General features: G+C 42.5%; 2 protein-coding genes across 7 annotated transcripts in view; one reads left to right on the forward strand and one right to left on the reverse strand.

The window, feature by feature from the left end:
* Positions 1-11,029, reverse strand: part of SLC31A1 (solute carrier family 31 member 1) — a 35,197-nt gene extending 24,168 nt beyond the window's left edge. Inside the window, exon 1 of one of the 2 annotated variants that reach the window (XM_004423342.3) lies at positions 10,819-11,029. The gene's annotated coding sequence lies outside the window, so the exon portion shown is untranslated. Of the gene's footprint in view, positions 1-10,074; positions 10,775-10,818 lie in introns of those variants that run through there. The other variant, XM_087419273.1, reaches the window with a different exon arrangement.
* A 107-nt stretch (positions 11,030-11,136) lies between these two features.
* FKBP15 (FKBP prolyl isomerase family member 15) overlaps positions 11,137-19,943 on the forward strand; it is a 70,665-nt gene continuing 61,858 nt past the window's right edge. For all 5 annotated transcript variants that reach the window (XR_015548948.1, XR_015548949.1, XM_087419267.1 and 2 more), the window contains exons 1-2: positions 11,137-11,270; positions 18,458-18,573. Coding sequence is in view for 3 of the 5 variants with exons in the window: in XM_087419267.1 (XP_087275393.1) it covers positions 11,218-11,270; positions 18,458-18,573 (169 nt within the window). In the remaining 2 variants the exon portion in view is untranslated. The remainder of the gene's footprint in view (positions 11,271-18,457; positions 18,574-19,943) is intronic.

Below are 19,943 nucleotides of genomic sequence, written 5' to 3' on the forward strand. Positions count from 1 at the left end.
CTAAAATAAAGCATTTGTTTATTTTGATATTCCAAAAGGGCACAGAACTAGCTTGATCTCACTTAAAATTTACACATACCACCATCTAATAATCGAAGTGCCTTCTGGGCTAACTCTGAATTTCATACCATATGACTGATCTTTGGGATTTGAGAGGGGTTTTTTCACTCACTGTGTGAATAAAATCTCTAAGTTCCAGAGGAAGGTGAAATGATCTATCTCCTGCAGTTTTATTTTTCTAGATTAGTTGTGAAATGTAGGAAATGAACTACCAGAAAGACAGACTTCAAACAGGAAATGCACTGTTTTCTGACTTAAAAAAAACAAACCCCTGGGTGGAGAAATTGCTGGATGTAGTTTTCAACATGATTAACGAAATTAAGATATGCTCCCAGCTGAGCACTCCAGGGTCTGTCCCTAACCATTCACTCCTGCATTTCTGAGATTGGGAGTTGAGTATGAGATTCTGAATAGCCAAAAACAAACAAAAAAACAGGAGGAGGAAGCCATGGGCAGGAAAGATATTTTCCCACCAAAAACAAACAAAAAAACATGAGGAGGAAGCTGTGGGTAGAAATGATATCTTCCCTTTCTTTTTTATGGCGGCTCTCCAAGGGAGCTATACTCACTCTAACTCGTAAAACTGTACCTACTGGTTGGGGCCCTTGGGAAAATTACTTAATATCTCTGTGCCTCAGCTCTAAAATTAGGATAATAAAAGTAGCCTACCTCATGGGACTGCTGTAAGGATTGTTACAAGTTCACGGAGGTGAGAGCATAGTCGTTAGGAGGGCAAGTTAGTTTCCTCTAAGATAGGGATGACAGTAGCACCTACCTCATGACAGCGTGCATTTAAACACTTGCTTAGCACAGTGCCTAAGCACAGTAAACCCTCGATATCCATTATTGTTACTTCTTAATCTACTGTTCTTTCTAAACTTGGCATAAGTACAATTCCCCAAGTCCTTTGATTTATCCTTCACCCATTACTCCACAGCTAACCTTTCTTTCTAACCTTTGCTGTTCTCATTTTGGGAGTTTTCGGGGTGTGCGAGTGAATCCTATCCACTTAACTTCAGAGGCAAGGACATCCTTCACCTATGTTGAATCAGGTTGTCAATAATTTGCTTCAATTTGATTCCAAACTGCAACTGTATTCTTTGAAGTGTCTCCAAGTTGCAGGCTTCTCTCTCCTTGTTTTCTAATTATAAAAGATGCTTTTTATGGGTGGTTTCTCCACCATCAAGCAGTTCTCCGACAACAGCTGGGTGTCCTACAATTCAACTCAATTCTGACACTCCCGGGAGACAGCACCAGATTCCAAGGGTTAAGAGCTCAGTCCCACAAGACTGCCCTGCACTTCAGCGGAGATAACCTGTTGCTACCCGTGCTTCTCACTGAGTGGCTATAAATCTAGAGGTTCCCAAAACTCCCTCTCCTCGGGTTTGATTAATTTGCTAGTGCGGCTCATAGAACTAAGGAACCTCATTAACTCACTAGATTACCAACTGATTACAAAGGATGTTAAAGGATATGAATCAATAGGCAGATGAAGAGATACGTGGGGCAAGGTCCTGAACAAAGGAACTTCTGGCTCGGGCACAGTGGCACGTAGAAGCATTCTGATTCCCCACCCCAAAAGCTCTCTGAACCCCAACCTTTTGGATTTTTATGGAGGCTTCATTACATAGGCATGACTGATTAAATCATTGGCCATTGGTGACTGAAGTCAATCTCCAACCCTTCTCTCCTCCAGGGAGGTCAGGGGCTGAAAGTTCCAACTCTCCAATCACATTCGTTGGCTTCACTGGCAACCAGCCCCCATCCTTGGGGGGCGGGGGAGATCGCCTTTCCAAAAGTCGCCTCATTAACATAACAAAAGACACCTCTATAGCTCTCCTCACTTAAGAAATCCCAAGGGTTTTAGGAGCTCTGTGCCAGAAACAGGATCAAGACCAAATATATATATTTCTTATTATAAATCACAATATCACATTTTTTCTTATTTTTACATTTATAGAGTCATTTCACTAGGATTTGGGGAAGGAAAAGAGATGTGCTCAGACTGCCATCTTGAAATGGAAATATGCTACATTATATTATGTTTTTGCCCATCTTATCTTTTCTATCGTAGTATCTTAAGAGTAAGTAAGGAGTAGTAATTCTAGCCCTTAATTCTTCTTCTTTTTTTTTTTTTGTGAGGAAGATAGCCCTGAGCTAACATCCATGCCAATCCTCCTCTTTCTGCCGAGGAAGACCGGCTCTGAGCTAACATCTATTGCCAATCCTCCTCCTTTTTTTCCCCAAAGCCCCAGTATTTAGTTGTATGTCATAGTTGCACATCCTTCTAGTTGCTGTATGTGGGACGCGGCCTCAGCATGGCCGGAGAAGCGGTGCGTCGGTGTGCGCCCGGGATCCGAACCCCGGGCCGCCAGTAGTGGAGCGCGAGCACCTAACCGCTAAGCCACGGGGCTGGCCCCTAGCCCTTAATTCTAAGCTATAACATACACCATACACCTTGTGGTATTTCTGCAACCAGAATAAAGGAAACTCTTTTCATGCTTAGTTTCTGGAAAGCTTGTGGGCCTTTTACAAGTTGTGCAAATAACAGGCAGAAAGAAGTCTAGTGAGGGGCCGGCCCCGTGGCTTAGCGGTTAAGTGCATGCGCTCCGCTGCAGCTGTGACATACAACTATCTACTGGGGCTTTGGGGGAAAAATAAATAAAAAAAAAAAAAAAAAAAAAAAAAAAAGAAGTCTAGTGAGGTATCTAGTTTGAGCTACCCAGTAGCAATTTTCCCTAGGAATTTGGTATTGAAGAAAGCTTATACTTGAAAAGGTGGGACCTATCTGAGTAAGCTACATATTAGGCCCTATAATCCTCTCATTTATAACTTTAGGAGCTATAGTGCACAGGTGAGCCTGGTTATCTCCTGTCCCACAGTTTATCAGAGCTATCCCACAGAGAGTCCGTGGGTGCTTAAAGCATGTCCCATAGACAAGTTTCTTTATTCTAAAATCGGAAAAGTCAACACCAATCAAATTGTCTCTTCTAAAGGTACAACTTCATTCATTTATAAGCCGAGTTCGTATTAATCTAATATTCACTTTGATCTTTATGATTTCATACACATAAAATGAGATTTGTGGGAATAAAAAGATACACATTTGAGTTGCATATTCCTAGGTTATTCCTACCAAAGAGTATGTCTAACCTCATAGCTACCACTAGTGGGTAGCTAAATAAATAAGATTCCAAATTTTTAACTGCAGCACAAAGAATGGTAATGGTTTGTAAAAAATTTTAAAAGGGTAAAAAGTATATACACATTGCTTGTAAACACCTATATTACCTCTGGGGGTGGGGACACAACAAAGTGGTAACATTGTGATCCCTAGCGGGGAAACTGGTCAGACGTAGATAGGAGTAGAAGGAACATTTTCCACTAAATATCCTCATGTACCCTTTGAATTGCGAACCATGTGAATATATTTCCTACTTAAAGAAATTAAGTCCAACTCCTTTATTTCACAGATGGAGAAACTGAGGCTCATGTTATTGAATAATGACGCTAATATACTCTTTAGTCGACTGAACGCATAACATCTGCTTCTCATATAAGGCTTCTGTGACACTAGGCTAACCGCTTTCCCCAACTCGTCCATATCTCCAGACGGTTTGCTGGGAAGCAGCCCAGGAGGAGGGGTTTCTGAGCTTTACATATCCCGTCTTAGTGGCAAATAACACAGAAGCTCCTATTTCTCTTGCCCACTCTCACCTTTCTGTACAAAGAAGATCAAGTGTACAACTACATTCTTCCCAAAGGCCTTTAGAAAAGCTTTTATTTGTCTGGTCCGAATAGGACAACTCAAATTTGATATGTCAAACAAACAAACTGAAAAAGTCTTTTAGTTATGCAATGACAGAAGGGCCTAAGTCCAATGGGGAGTGGATCTCCCAGCTACTATACTCCATTTTTCTGATACCTTATGTTGTTGGCTAAGCCACATCCTGGAATAAAGCAATCACGAGGGACCCTTTCATATTCCTCTTACTGGATCCTTCGGTAGTCTTGACACATTTCCAATGTGCTAACCATGAGTGCTCTATTATGATCTATGTAAAGATTTCGGAGTGTTTTACTGACAGTGTGATAAGAGTGGGCAAAACACTGGACTAGACATCAGAGGCTCTGAGCTATAGACACAAGTTTGCCATATATTAGCCATGTGACATTACACGAGTCACCTAAAACCAACAAGCATTAGTTCCTTTATTGCAAAATGGATATAAAAACATCTACCCTGCCAATCTCACAGGGTTGTGAGGATCAAATAAAATGTCAAAATACTTTCTAATTCTAAGGTGTAGTAGAATTAGAAATATTATTAATAATAGCTTGTTTACTCATTAGATGACAAAATTAATCTCTGAAAGGAGATGTCTGAGTCACATATAGGGCTCACTTTCACGTCACTTATAGTTTATATATATATACTATATATATAGTACATATATAAAGCCTCTTACAGTTTCCTTTAAAGAACACTAGCTAGTTGGATACATACACACTGGCAAAACGTTGCTTAACTGCCTTCTTGTTACAATCAAAGGCTGATAAAGGTTCCCCTTGCTTAAACTTTCCTTTAGTCATATTACGTAAGATTTCAATCATCTAGATCACAATGTTGTTAGTTTGCCTGTGAAGAATACTGGGAATTAATTTGGTATGAGGCAGAAATTAGAAAACATTTTAACTTTTCCTTTTTTACTCTTCCCTCCCTTTAATTAGTAATGGATGATTTAATGAAAATGCACTGAGAGAATATAAACGAAAATGAGAAAAGTTGTTCAATACCTTGGATAGAGGCTGCATGGTGTGGTGGAAAAGTACAGGGCTAGGAGACAGAAGACCAGGGTCCTAGATTTGGCCTTTGGGGCTTATTGTCTGTGTGACCCCCAGGAACTCAGTCTCTTCATTCATTCACTCATTCATTCAAATTTATCGTGTATCTATTGAGTGAAGGCATATGATGAACCCCTGTCCTCAAGAAGCTCAGCGTGGTGGAAGAGGGATACATACCAATAATTAAAATACAGTATAAGATGTACTAAGATATAGATTATGCACAGGACTGTGTGGGAGCTGATAAAAAGCCATCAGAAAAGGTAGGAGAGAGGAATGGGGGCACCCAGGGGCATAGTTAGCAGGATTTCTCTGCGTTTCGTTTCATAAACTGAAACTTCTAGGTCGCTCTAAACTGCTTCAAAATTATATAAACACTCAGCATAGTTTTATAATAACTTTACTACCTATTTAGAGGAAAGACTCGACCTGGCTGAAAAAAGTCCTCTAACATTTCTGACAAACTCTAACATCTCTAACGAACTCTGGTTGCTAGCATTTTGGTTTTTAAGAGAGCCCTCCAACCCAGTTCTCATATTTACTTTAGTCATGCAGGTTTCTATCTCATTATGCTGTATTGCATAATGTCCTTAGCCTACAAAAGCAGGTTGTACATAAAAGGCGAGGGCCTTTGTGTAAAGGAAAAGAGGTAGGGTGGACCCTTCTCAACCCTTTCCTTCTCCGCAGGGCTTTGCATTCCTAAGGATGGGCCCCTCCTCTGCTTGGGGAGGTTACCTAAATCATGAAATGATATTGCTCAAAGCAGTGAAACTTCAAAAGCATTTCCTTCGCAGTCTCTACTACAAGATTTCTTTTGGCATAAACTGCTCATTTTAATGTGTTAAGTATCAGACTCTTGATGACTTTTCATATCTAGTCCCAAACTACAGAAAACTTGATTTTTTTAAGTGGCATTATTATGCTAAAAGCCGCACGTGGGAGTGCAGGCATCAGCAACTTGCCCTCCTCCCTCCCTCCCTCTTCCCCCGTCATGCCTGGCTTGCCAACTTTAAATGGCAGAGTTATCTGGGTGCTGCCTGGTCACTGATTTATCTGACGTCTCCCACTAGTTGAAGTCATCTTGTCACTGTAAACATTTGCTTTTCCAGTGATAATTATGCCATATTTTTTCTCTTTGGTGGCACTTATGGTGAGGAAGGCACAGAGAGGAATCAACAGCAGAACCAAAGTGCAACAAGAACAAGGAGAGGAACAGACTTAAGGATCTTTACAGCAGTCATTTAACTTTATTCACATTCAGTCTAGAACCTTCATTTTTCCTCATTTCCAAATTGCGATTATAATGCAAAGAAAGACTGGATTGAGGTTTCTAACAGATTAATGCCAGTGCCCCAAGTAGTGTTTACCATGCCTTATCTCATTCAATCCTTACAACTCCACATTCTGAGGACTATTAGAAAAATGAAGTGGCTACTCACATGGAGTGGGGGCTAGGGAAACATTTATTTTTTACTTCATACACTCCTAAACCATTTGAATTCTTTTTCCACATCAATCATGTCATTTAGAATAAAAAATTCCATTTCCTACTGGGCTAAGTACAAACTTGTCACCTTGGCCTTCAAAGTATTTGATAAATATGGCCCTGGTCTCCTTTTCAATTTGAGTCCACTACTTCCCTATGTGTACTGTTGTCTTATACTCTTAGCAAACTACTCCGCAGAACTCTCCTAACCAATTTGGCTGATAACACACTAGCTAGGCTGTTCTCCAATATCATGGGAGCAATACTTCCGCTCTCCCTCTCAGGGGAGTTGTGTGCTTATCAAGGGTATCAGTTGTGGTTGCTCACAAACCAACTTATGCCAGTGGTGCTTATTGTTGTAAATATATAATCCAATCAAGTATTATGTAAAGCAATGAAGTATAAAGGAGAAGAGAAAAACTGCAGCAGCTAATATTAATTGAGTGCTTACTATCTGCCAGGCACTGTTCTAAGTGCTTTAACTCAAAATCTTCACCAGAGCCCTAAGAACTAGACACTATCATTGTCTCTACTTTACAAAGAAGGAAACTGAGCAACTTGCCCAAGGCCTATACAACTAATAAACAGCAAAACAATTTGTCTCCAGAGCTTAAGAATGTAACTACCGGGGCCAGCCCCGTGGCACAGCGGTTAAGTTCGTGCACTCTGCTTCGGCGCCCTGGGTTCACAGGTTGGGATCCTGGGCGCGGACCGACGCACCACTTGTCAAGCCATGCTGTGGTGGTGTCCCACATAAAGTAGAGGAAGATGGGCACGGATGTTAGCCCAAAGCCAACCTTTCTCAGCAAAAAGAGGAGGATGGCGGCAGATGTTAGCTCAAGGGCTAATCATCCTCACACACACAAAAAAAAAAGAATGTAACTACCATACTACACAGACTCTCTAATAGTTGTTTCCATGAAAACCAAGTTGAAAGCTTTGGAAAGACCAGATGAAGATGAGGCACGCAGATATACACAACTACTCAACTCTACCTGGTACATGAAAGTAGCCATAGATAATATGCAAACAAATGAGCGTGACTGTGTTCCAATGAAACTTTATTTACAGAAATAGGCAGCAGGCTAGGACAAGATTTGGCTCTCACGCTGTAGTTTGCAGATCCCTGAGATCTACACTCCAAGAAAAGGTTTATGTCAAACGAATGGCAAAAAGATGTTCATGTTTTCAGTTAAAATAAAATATTTAAGGTCTGTGTGTGACTAATGTCTGTATAAGTCCCTGCTTTAACTCACTTTTTCAATTAACCAGCTACTGGCCTTAATTGCATCAAATAAGAGGGCAACTCTTTTAAGAAATCTGGGCCTTCTTTCCTGCCTTTGTGCCTTTGCCAAAGCCACCCCCACAACCTGGAAAGCCTTACTTCCTCAATTTCACTTGGAATCCCACTCATCTTCAAAGCCCACTATCTAACCTCACACCCTCCATCAAACTAGATATGATCTCTTCTTCCTTTGAAATCCTACAATAATTAATTTCTACTTATGGCACTTATTTCGCTGTCTTCTTTTCTTTTTTTTTTTTGTGAGGAGGATCAGCCCTGAGCTAACATCTGTTGCCAATCCTCCTCTTTTTGCTGAGGAAGACTGGCCCTGGGCTAACATCCATACCCATCTCCCTCCACTTTATATGGGACGCTGCCACAGCATGGCTTGATAAGTGGTATGTCAGTGCACATCCAGGATCCAAACCCTGGGCCACCGCAGGGGAGCACGAGCACTTAACCGCTATGACACCAGGCCAGCCCCTTGCTATGTCTTCTATTATGGTTATTCCCATACTTTGCTTAACCCCACTATTCAACTATAAGCACTTCGGGGACAGGAACAATGACTTACTCATTTTCCTATCCCAGGCAACACCCATCACAGTGCTGTACACATAGCAGGTTTTCAGACGATATTTCTTGAATTGTGTTCTGACTTTTTTGCGTTTTCAGCGACTGAACAGAATGAACACTATACCAACTCGCCAAACCTATCTTCAGTTCATATCCCTATCACCACACCTATGATCTAACTTGGTTATAACTTTAAACTATTAATTTTAAAATGCATTCACCAGTACAGATGAGTATGGGTGTACCTGTACATAAAAACTGTCATCTCTGTAGCAAAACTGCTGATAATTTGAAAGGAATTGTTAAAACTGCTGCTTCCTGGTTAACCTTCAGGGGGTCAATACATTTTATAAATGCATCTAAAAGCTGTGTACTTAAGCAAAACAAACAAAACACTTAATTCAAACTTGAGACCAAAGTTGTGCCTTACTTAACCTCTGTATCCCTAGCAGTACTTAGATGTCTAGGTCTAACCCACTCCTTTTAGAAAGTGTTTAGGGAGCCAGGGCCAAAAGCTCAGTGAGTTAGAAGGGCTGGGATGAAAATTCAGGTTTTGTGAATCCTAGTCCAATATTCTAATTCAGGAAAACAGTGGCTTTTTAAGTGCACCCAATCCTGCAGTTTAAAACCTGAGAGACTGAGGAAGCCTCACCACTATCTTTCCCTTCCTCATACTGCCAATCAGAACCAGCAGCCGTGTTTCCACAACAGTGATCCGGGAATGCATATTTTGGTGTCCCAAATATCAAAACGGCTGATCCAGATTTTAGGATTTCGGCATTTAAAAAGGCTACTTAACCACGCTGGATGAAAATGCCCCCAGGCAAGAACGAAAGATAAGCGTTCAAAGGATCCTTGAGCATTTTTTCAAAGCACTACTCAGATGCTTCAGCGCTGGAAGGACAAGGACCAGAACTGGGGAGAGGGATTACAAAGAGCTATGTTACTTATGCGGTTCATTCTTTTTTTCTCCTGAGAGGTAGCCAAGTCCACTTTCTAAACAGAACTACCGCAAAGAGTTCCAGTTATGTGCTAAGACTCCAGTTACATCATTGCGTTAACACTGTCAGCCTTCATTGCTCCCACCATCTTAATCTGTAAAATAAACAAGGAAGTGGACAACAGCCCTCTCTCTCAGTTTACAGAGGAATACTTTACTAACTAAAATTAGAGTTACATATAATATTTCTCGCTATCCTATTCCCCTCTTTCCCCTCCCCTAGAGTTTTAAACATTAGTAAAATCATCTTCAATTAACAAAAGAGGCTAAGTAACCCAGAGAGTTCACAGCTAGTACAACATTTTTCTCTTTCTGGAAGCTATCTATAGAAGGCAAGAACAACTACTGGCCTCTTTGGGTCACATGGGAAAAAAGTCCTAAGAGAGTAAATTAAGGAATAAGGGAAGAATTACTCAATCTAACAAAAAATTAAGCCATTATGGGCAAGATGGTGCTCCGTGACACAGGAGACACCAAGATGAATAAAATTGCCCCCGTCTTTGAGGAGCTTACAATGTGGTAGAAGTACATAAACTATAATAAAACGCGGAACAAGGGAAGTACTAGGAGCTATGGAGTTTTCCGGGAGGGAGCTACAAATCACTTCACTTCAATTTCATGCTAACAGATTGAGACATTCAGGTAAGGGACACCTGTTGTGCGAACCTGACTGAGAGAAGCATCGAGTAAAAGAACTCCAGGGAGATCTATGGAAATGGACGCTACAGTGGGACATTATCTGCTTATCCACAACTTGGCTAAGCCAGGCCCACCCGGAGATTGTGCCAAGAATTATACCAGGTTAACCAAAGAAACACTTACATAAGATACAGGGAGGATGGACTGGAGGCAGAGAAGTCAGCAACAACTGATGTTGACTTAGATCTGTGGCAGGAAGACTAAGCAAAACCCAGGCCAAGGTCGGGGCTGTGGATTTTCAGCTTCTAAAATTTCCTCCTTTCCATCGCCCATCCCGAGAATATTCCAGCTCTCCTGCATAGGTGGACTCTAGAGAGGGGCCTTCTCTCAAGATGTAAGCCACAGTCTCGCAACGACCACTCTGTAAGGCACGCAGTGCTTAAGGGCTGATAAGGTTCTTGTTCACCCATCAGCTCACTAAAGTCCCGAATCAAGAGACCAGCGATCCAGCCCGTCTAAGTCATCAGAGTGTTTAGTTCCTTCCTCTTCCTATCCATAAATTCTGGAACACGGATTGAATTCGATGACCTCTGAGGTCTAAAAGCTTCTTAACCAGCCGGCACAGGAAGCACTGGACAAATAGCCCGTTGAATAAATAGCGAGGTCGGCCACAGGGAACAAGCGGTAGGGGCGTCACGCCCATTTTTACAAATGGGGAAACTGAGGCACCGAACACCTTGCCCCAAGGTCACTTCAGTTATGTCACTGTAGGGGCCGGGCCGAAAGCTCGGATCTGCAGACGGCCAGTCCCGGGCCCTTTCTCCTTTCGCCAAGCTGAGAAGAGTGGCATGGAGGGTCCTTGTCCCGAAGGGGAAAGGACTGTGCCCGTGCCAGGGTTGCGAAAGGGGCGGGGGGAGGGGGGCTTACCTTCCTAGATCCAGTCGCGCCACCGGCGCCTCCTTCTCAGAATCGTAACCCTTCACCCCTCCACCACTCTTCGGAAGCCCCTCCACTTCTGCCCGGCTCGTCGTGTCGGAGACCGCCACTGAACGCGGTCTCTGCCCCGCCCCCGCCTGCTCCGCTGGCCAATCCTGCGCAGGACTTCGGCGCTCCCGCGTATTTCACCGCCTCTGCTGGCTAGAGAATCCTAACGCCACGCGGCGCGCGTCCCACGAGGCCCTCCCCTGTGCCGTGGCTCCACCTCCTCCCGCGGCTTGTCTCCGCCCCGCCGGAAAGCAGACGCCGCGCGCCATTTCACGACGTCGGCGGTGAAAGGTCCGAGAAGAACCCCGAGTTCTTCCCAGCAGCCGGAGGAAAGCCAGCGCAATGTTCGGTGCGGTCGATGAAGACGACGCCGACTTCCTCTCGCCCAGCGGGGGGTGAGTGACTGAGAAGCGTGGGGCAGAGGGCGTGGCTGAGAGAGCCGGGCAAAATGTTGAAGGGGTAGATCTCTTATCAGACCTCTCCCCACTTCCGGGTCCACACCCTTGCCGCATTCCGGTGCTCTGCAGGTCTCAGAATCTGGGCAGAGCTCGCAACTGAGTTTGTCCGCCTGGATCGTGGACCCGACATCTCCGCGCACACGCAGAATGACCCTGCGGTTCGCCTTTTCCTTTCTGGGTCACAGTTTCACTTTCTGTGAAATGGGGGTGATTGCTGATGGGAAGACCTGCCTCAGAGTTTTTATAGGAGTCAGCTGGGGCCAGTGTGAGACTTTTTTCTCCATGCACGAGGCGGTGACACTTCAGAATTGGCCTGGTGGGTCAGCTCCAGCATCCTTCAAGGCCCAGCTCGGATGTCACCTTTTTGATGGTTTCCGTTCTCCTACGGCCCCAGGCAGAATAAATTGCTTTGTCTTCCTTATTCCCACAGCTAGGCGTGTTTCAGTCTATCCTTGCACACCGAACCTACTAGATTACGAGTCCCTGACCGGACTGGGACTGCATATGTTGGTCATCTCTGTCTAGCGCTCAGCACGGTACCTGGCACATATCGATTGCTCAGGAAGTGCCTGTTGAATGAATAATATCTGTGAAATTGCACTCTAAAGCTTAAAACCAATGTAAGAGACTGTGGTCGCTATCCTCTGTCCCAGTCATTGTTATACTAGCCTGGGGTACAAGTTTTCAAGAGGCAGGGCTTTATCTCTTCCAGTAATCACTTTAGCCTTTTCCCTTGTGTTCTGTCAGTAGACAGCTTGACTCCCTTCAGACCTGTGAGCTGCCAAGTTCTGATTCTTGCAGAGCCTGTCTTCGAACATCTGTTTAACAAATTTCAGAGTGTACTGAAGAATGATGAATACACCAACACATACTCCTCATTCTACTAAATGCTGAGACGTTACGAAGATGATTAAGCTGCTGTGTCTGCCCTCAGGTCGCTTCCAGTCCTGGTGGAGAGTTCAGTACATGAATGACCATAAAATGACACTGGCCTTAAAAATAGGATCTTTTGACTTACACTGTGACTAGCTCTGTACTACCTGTCCTGAAGTTCTTCTTTTCACTCTCACCACCCTGTTCTACCCCACCCCTGCTTTAGATGGCCTACATCCACTTAGTTCCATTTGGGGTTCTTTTAGTTGCTCAGAGAGTTAAGCTGTGCTTTGGTTCCTTTTTTCCCTCTTCCACCCAAAACATTCACTAAAATTTCCACAGAGTCCAGCCTGCTGCTGTTGATTGTGTATTGAGCCTTTTGAATTCGTGTTTTTTCATACAAGCCTGTTTTGTATGTGGCTGTGCCTTTTGAAAGTTTACAAGATCTACTTTAAATTCACATTCTTCACTAGATGAAAGTATTTGGGGGAAGTCTGTGAATGGTAGGGCTCTCAACTTTTGTGCAACAAGCAGTCCACTGCTGACTGAAAATTACACGGTAGATAATGACAGTCATGTGCTCTTTTCCAGATTCCTGGGCTGAGATAAGTTCTTGGTGGCTCAGCAATGCTGCTTTCCTGAGCAGGCTCATCAAGGACCGGAAACACTTTAGTTCTAGGCGTGTGACTGTGCTCCTAAACATAGACAACAGCTAATTGAATGATAAAAGGCTTAGTAAACAAAGTTATACAGATAACTTATTTTTGTTCCCAGTAATAACCAGAAAAACCAATCAAATTTAAGATTGAGAATATAGGAAGTTTCACCAACATTCTCTGATTCAGCTATTCCTTTTTTGGTTTTCTCTAAGGAAATAGAACGCATGACAGTGAGCACGGCAGCTCCTTTTCAGTTCCTCTTTCTAACTGTAATTTACTGTAAATATACTTGCTTATTAATTTTCAAATGTCTTGACTTAAATATATGACTTACTTGACTCTGTTTAGGATACTCCATTTAGCATAGTAGAAGTGAGAGTGTTAGTGCTGGGATGGCTGTCTAGATGATTGATAATCTGTTTCGAGTTTCCAGGCCTCTTCAAGTCCATGGTTAACCTAGAAATGGTACTCAGGAGGCTTGCTTTTTTTTTTGGTCTTAGCCTTTTCTCCACTATTGTGACTTTAAAATGAAGAAATATGTGAATGCCTGCTAAGTGTATGGTTCTTGGCTTTCGCTAATACAGATAGGAATAAGGCACTGTTCCTGCCCCTAAAAAACTTCCATTTTTGTAGTAGAGTAAAATCAATCCAGTAATAATAATCACAAAGCATTTTTAAAGGGCCAGTTATGTATATACTTGTGTTTTAGATTATATAAAAGTAATATGTAGGCATGGTAATGATAAATCAGTGTAAAGATAGAAAAAAGATAAATCTAGAACTGATCATCAGAAAGCATTTTTAAGTTCTGTAAAAGATATGGAAAAGCCTAGATTCTAATGTTGATTCTACCCCAGTTAGGAGTGTGACTTTGGACAAGTCACTTCCCATCCTTGGCTCTCCATGCCCCAGTCTGTTGAGTAATGGGATTTGCCCTGGGTGATCTTTGAGACCTTTCCAGTTCTATTGTTTTGTATTTATGATGATATCAGTTTATAGGTGCAGGTCAGTTTGTGCATTGATTGAGCATGCTTTCTCCCTTACAGGGGTAGCTGAATTGAATCGACATTTTAAGGTAATAGAGTGTGTGCACATGTATATAAAACATATATTGTGTACTTACTCAGTGCCAGGCACTGTACTGAGTACTATATATACTTTATCATATTTACTTCTCCCTACTACTCTGTGAGGTAGTTTTTACTATTATACCCACTTTACAAAGGGGAAATTAAGGCTCAGAGAGGTAAGTTGCCTGAGGTCACACAGCTAAAAAGCAAAAGAGCTTGGATTTGAAATCAGGCAAGCAGATTTCCACCAGACTGCCCATGTGCCATTATTATTATTATAGAAGTAGATATTTAATGCCACAGATCATAAAAGAAGTACTTTAACAACAAAAAGAATCCCTGTTTATTAAAATATTTTGATACAATATAAATGCGTGTGTTATTATTTATGATGAGAAAAGAAAAGGAGTATAAAACTAAGGCTAAGTAGGGACTTTGGCAACTAAATGCATTGGCTAACATTTACTTTTTTTTTTGTGAGGAAGATCAGCCCTGAGCTAACATCCATGCCAATCCTCCTCTTTTTGCTGAGGAAGACGGGCCCTGGGCTAAACGTCTGTGCCTGTCTTCCTCCACTTTATATGGGATGCCGCCACAGCATGGCCTGATAAGAGGTGCATCGGTGCGCGCCCAGGATCCGAACCCGGGCTGCCAGCAGTGGAGTGCACACAGTTAACCGCTACGCCACAGGGCCGGCCCTAACATTTACTTTTAAAGTGTAGTTAGTACTGTAATGACTTTTGCCGTGAATTATAAACATAGAGACTCAGGCCTAGAGTTAGCAAGCCCTTTCTTGCTAACATAGTTAGAGAGATGTCTACGTTTGAGAACACTTCAAAAGTGTAAAAATGTAATAATTTACAAGAAACTTATGCCCCTAAGTCTGTATAGAGTTCATTTTAAAATATCAATAGAAACTAGAATTAATCTGAAAGATAACTGGGTTGACCTGGCTTTTGTAATTTTATTTATTTATTTTTTCCCCCAAAGATAGTTGTATGTCATAGCTGCACGTCCTTCTAGTTGCTGTATGTGGGATGTGGCCTCAGCATGGCCGGAGCGCACGCACTTAACCGCTAAGCCACAGGACCAGCCCTGACCTGGCTTTTGGATTGCTTTTACAATCAGTTGGCTGGCCTTTAGGGCATCTATGGAAACATAGAACTATGACACTTTTCTGTCTTTCCCTTGAAATAAAACATACTTGCAGAATTAAAATAGTAAATTCAATACCCATAGTTTACTGAAGTTAACAAGGACATTTTTTTCTTATCAATTGTCTGTGTATCAGCCATTATATCTTAACTAGGTTCTCAGCTTTGTAAATTTTCACTATGTTAAAGGCATTGCCCAACTTTCCCAGAATCTTATTCTTTTAGGGGATCTACCCAGATTACCCTCGTTAAAAGGAGAAATCTTGGTCTCTTCTAAATTTCGTAAGCATTTGTTGATGTCTTATTTAGGCCAGCACTGCTCTCTACACTTGCAATCTCATTTAAACCTCTTAGCCCTTTAAAGTAGACATTGTTGGGGCCGGCCCGGTGGTGCAAGCGGTTAAGTGCGCGTACTCTACTGCGGCGGCCTGGGGTTCGCCGCTTCGGATACCGGACACACACTGACGCATTGCTTAGGAAGCCATGTCGTGGTGGTGTCCCATATAAAGTGGAGGAAGATGGGCACAGATGTTGGCCCAGGGCCAGTCTTCCTCAGCAAAAAAAAAAAAAAAAAGAAAAAAAAGAGGAGAATTGGCAGATGTTAGCACAGGGCTGATCTCCTCACCAAAAAATAAATAAATAAATAAAGTAGGCATTGTTTGCCTCATTTACAGGAAATTTAAAGGAAACTTATAGTACCTTGAGAAAACAAGGTAATAGTTTCAAATCATATTAAATTTATTTTGCAAAATGCTAGTATATAATATACATTAAAATTATTGGGAAAAAAGGCCAAAAAAAATTGTTGGAGAGTTTAAATATTGACTTCACCTAAACTAAGGATGCCTTTGGAGAAGAGGAGCTCAGAACTAGACTAGACTTTGAGTTCATTTATTGGGCATATTACATACTAGACCGTAGGCAAAATATACAGTCCAGTGGTGATTATAATAAATAATTACTGTGTTATAATCTCTATGGAGTATATATCTGCCTATTATATATCTCATATTACAGTTTGCAATTATATATTATGTAACGTCTAATTCCCTTGTTAGAATATATAAGCTCCTTGAAAATAGAATGCAGTTTTGCTCACCACTGTGTACCCAGCACTTAGCACAGTGTGTGACACATATTTCTTGAATGAATGAAGTATGGAGTTCTGTGGGAGCCCCTAGCCAGATCATCTAGCCTAGACTTTGAGATTAGGGGCAGCTTCCAGGGGAGAGGAGGAACAGGAAGAATGTTTCAGGCAGACAGAACAGCGTGTGCAAGGGCTGGAGTTTGGAAAGATCTTGCCTTATTTGAGAAACTAAAAGTACCCCTGTATGGCTGTGGCACACAGTTGGAGATGAGAAATGGCCAGAGAGGAAGCTGGGGGAGTAAGGAGAGACGAGGTCTTGAAGGGCCTTGTAAAGCTGTCTTGTGGAGTCTGGTTTTTTTATCTTGGTAATATTGAGGTGTCATTGAGGGTTTTTAAAGAGGAAAGAGACTTGGTCAAATTTGGTTTTTAGAAAGATCAGTGTGGGTGCAGTGGGGAGAATGGATAAGAAGCAGGCAAGACCAAGGCAGGGCAATGAGTCAGGAGGTTGTTGCAATATTTCAAGCTAGATAGATGTGATGGTGGCCTGAACTCGGGAAGCAGCGGTGAGAATGGTGAGAAGTGAATGGGTTCAAGAAATATTTAGCAAGTAAAATCAAATGGACTCGGGGATTGGTCATGAACCAGGGGGGAGAAAAGTCAAGGATGATGCCCAGATTTCAGTTTCGGTTGTGGATGTTTGCAGAAAAGAGTTAACATAGTAGACCTGAGACCGTTACCCTCAGAACTTCCTGTTTACAAGGTTGGCACTTGGCTGGCATCTGGGAGCTTGATTGGCGAACGGTTTCCCACACTGATACAAAGCTCTCCGTAAATGAGTGCTCACTGTTCCTAAACTGTTTGTACAAACAGTAGAGTTTGTACTGAACCCTGCCTTCCTTCTGCGAGTCTAGAATTTTGGTACATGCTGGAGGATTTCTATATGACCAGCCCCCAGTAAAAAACCTTGGGCCTGAGTCTCTAATGACTGATAGACCACACTTTACACATGTTGTTACAGCTAGTTGCAGGAGGAATTAAACTTGTCCTGTGTCACTCCACTGGGAGAGGATTCTTGGAAGCTTGCTCCTGGTTTCCCCTGAACTTTGCCCCAATGTACTTTTTCCCTTTACTGATTTTGCTGTGTATCCTTTCATTGTAATAGATCTTAGCCATGAGTAGTACAACTATATGTGGAATGCAGTGGTCCTTCTAATAAATCACTGAACTTGAGGGTGGTCTTGGGGACCCCAACACAAAATGTCATTCACTGAGAGAGGAAGCACAAGAGTAAGAATAGGTTTTGCTGGGGCATTGGGGACTGGACGATATGAGTTCTGCTTAGGACATGTTGTATTTGTGTGGCCTGTGGGGTATCTGTTGTCTGGCACTCAGGAGCAAATTCTGGGGTGGGAATACAGATTTGAGCATCATCAGCATTTGAATTGCACTTGATACCACAGTAAATAAATTAAGATTGCCAAGGGAGAGAGAGGATGAAATCTTGGGGGCATGGACATTTAAAAGTTGGGCAAAGGAAGAAGAATCCAGGGAGTTAAATGAGGAGCCAGAGAGATGGGAAGACAACAAGAGAGAGATCCCATTAGCATTTACTGATGTCTTATTTGGGCCTGTCCCTCCTCCCACCCCCAGGTGTCCCCATCGAAGTCAAGAAAAGAGTTTGTTTAAAGAAGAACAAATTAGTTGACAGTGTAAAAAGGCAGCATGAAGGCCAAATAAGATAAGGACTCATAAACTGTGTTTAGTAACAAAAAGGTTGTTAGTGACCTTAGCAAGAGAAATCTAGTGGAATGGTTGGAGCATGAGTCATTGCAAAGAATGATAAAAGAATGGTTCTTCTTCTTAGATGAAATGATAAATGGGACCATGTTTGATGGAGTAAGTTTGTAGTGCAGTTTTATTTCAATTTAACAAACTAGTAAAAAGTAGGAAACTGACTTGCTATAGGCAAGAATTTACAGTTTGAAGAGACCGTAGAGAACATCTGGACCAATCAGCTCAGTTTGCAGATGCAGAAGCTGAGGTCCAGAAAGTAGAAATGCCTTGACCAAAGTCCTGTGGACGGGCAAGGTGAACTGATGCTGTTCAGATCAGAAATACAATCTGGATTTCAGAGACACTTAGCTGCCACTTCAATATTGAATGGTGGGATATACGGTCAAGGAGGGATTTATTTGTTCAAGGTTGGAGGTGAGCAGCTTTTATAATGATTCCAGATTTGAGATATGTCCAATGAAATGTCATTTTCATTTTCTACTAACAGTACCAGATTGGCCTCTCTCTTTGGACTGGATCAGGCACCTGCTGGCCATGGAAATGAATTCTTCCAGTATACAGCCCCAAAGCAGCCTAAGAAAGGCCAGGGAACAGCAGCAACAGGTAAGTTAAGAGGTTAGCATGGACCCCTAGCAGGTTAGTTGGAAGGATAGACAGCCTTCCAAAAGTAACTTGCCAAGTCGTCCATCCTCGGTCAGTCTGGCCAAGCTTACCATTAATGGTGCGTGCCTGTCTAAGCTCTGAGATCCTGAATTCCGGCAGCTAGATAGTGCCCTTTGTTGGAAACTGATGGAGGACGGTCGCAGGCAAGCTCTTCTGCCCCATGTGGGTGCCACTCTTCAAAATCCTGAGCAGGGCACTCGAAGTAGGCTCTTTCCCATGTTTGGGCGAGAAAGGAGCTGCTTTTCACATCATTCACCTGGATGGGTTAGATGTATGCTGACGGTGAGTTATTCCCAACTAGACAGCGATGCTCAGTGCTCTTCCCCTATGCCTTTCATCATGACGGACACAAGAAGCATTGAATGAACATTTGTTGAATGAAAGGAGAGAAAAAGGGGGCTAATGTGTCTAAAACGCCTACTGTGTATCTGGTCTCGGTGCTTTACATAGATTTTCATATTTAATTCTTATAACAATTCTGTGAAATAGGTGAGACCACCACCGTTTTAGAAGCTCAGAGAGGTTTAGGGACTTGATCAAGGTCATACAGCGCTAAGTGACAGAGTTGAGATTTGAACCCTGCTCTGACTCACTCCAAAGCTTTTCTTTCTGCCTCTGTTCTTTGCTGTCTTTGTGTAAGATCCTGAAGAGGAGTGAGGGACTGGTGGAAATCGCCCTGAGCAGAACAGATGGTGAGGGACATTAAATTAAATATTCGTTGGTTGAAGATGAAAGTATTAAGTGCCTTTTATGTGCTAGGCACAATCCTGGCACTGAGGATGCTGTTAGGATATTTAGAGTTGAATAGTTGCAGCAGATACCGTATGGCCTATAACGTCTGAAATATTTAATGTTTGGCCCTTTACAGAAAATGTTTGCTGACCCCCTGCTCTAAATCTTACCTGTCACTTGTGGCAGCTTTGCTGTGGATTGCTGCTCCCGTTCTCTAAGCTATAGCCTGACCAGATTTCTAGTAGGCTGTGTATGCCTTTACATTTCCTCTGGCACATCTCTTCATCAGCAGTGTGCTTCTGACTCAATTTAAAGTGGTTGAGTTAATGGATGTGCATGAGAGTAAACAACCTCAGTCCCCACCCAATGAAGTAACTTGATTTTTTTTTTAAATCAGAAAACAACTATGAGTTAATTATATATTTTTTCTTTCTTTTTTTTTGAGGAAGATGGGCCCTGCACTAACATGTGTTGCCAGTCTTCCTCTTTTTTTTTTCTCCCCGAAGTCCCAGTACATAGTTGTGTATCACAGTTGTAGAGTTGTAGCTCTTCTACGTGGGACGCCGCCTCAGCATGGC

The sequence above is a fragment of the Ceratotherium simum genome, chromosome 29, assembly GCF_057802395.1.
Source record: "Ceratotherium simum simum isolate JZ-2026a chromosome 29, ASM5780239v1, whole genome shotgun sequence".
Taxonomy (NCBI): domain Eukaryota; kingdom Metazoa; phylum Chordata; class Mammalia; order Perissodactyla; family Rhinocerotidae; genus Ceratotherium; species Ceratotherium simum.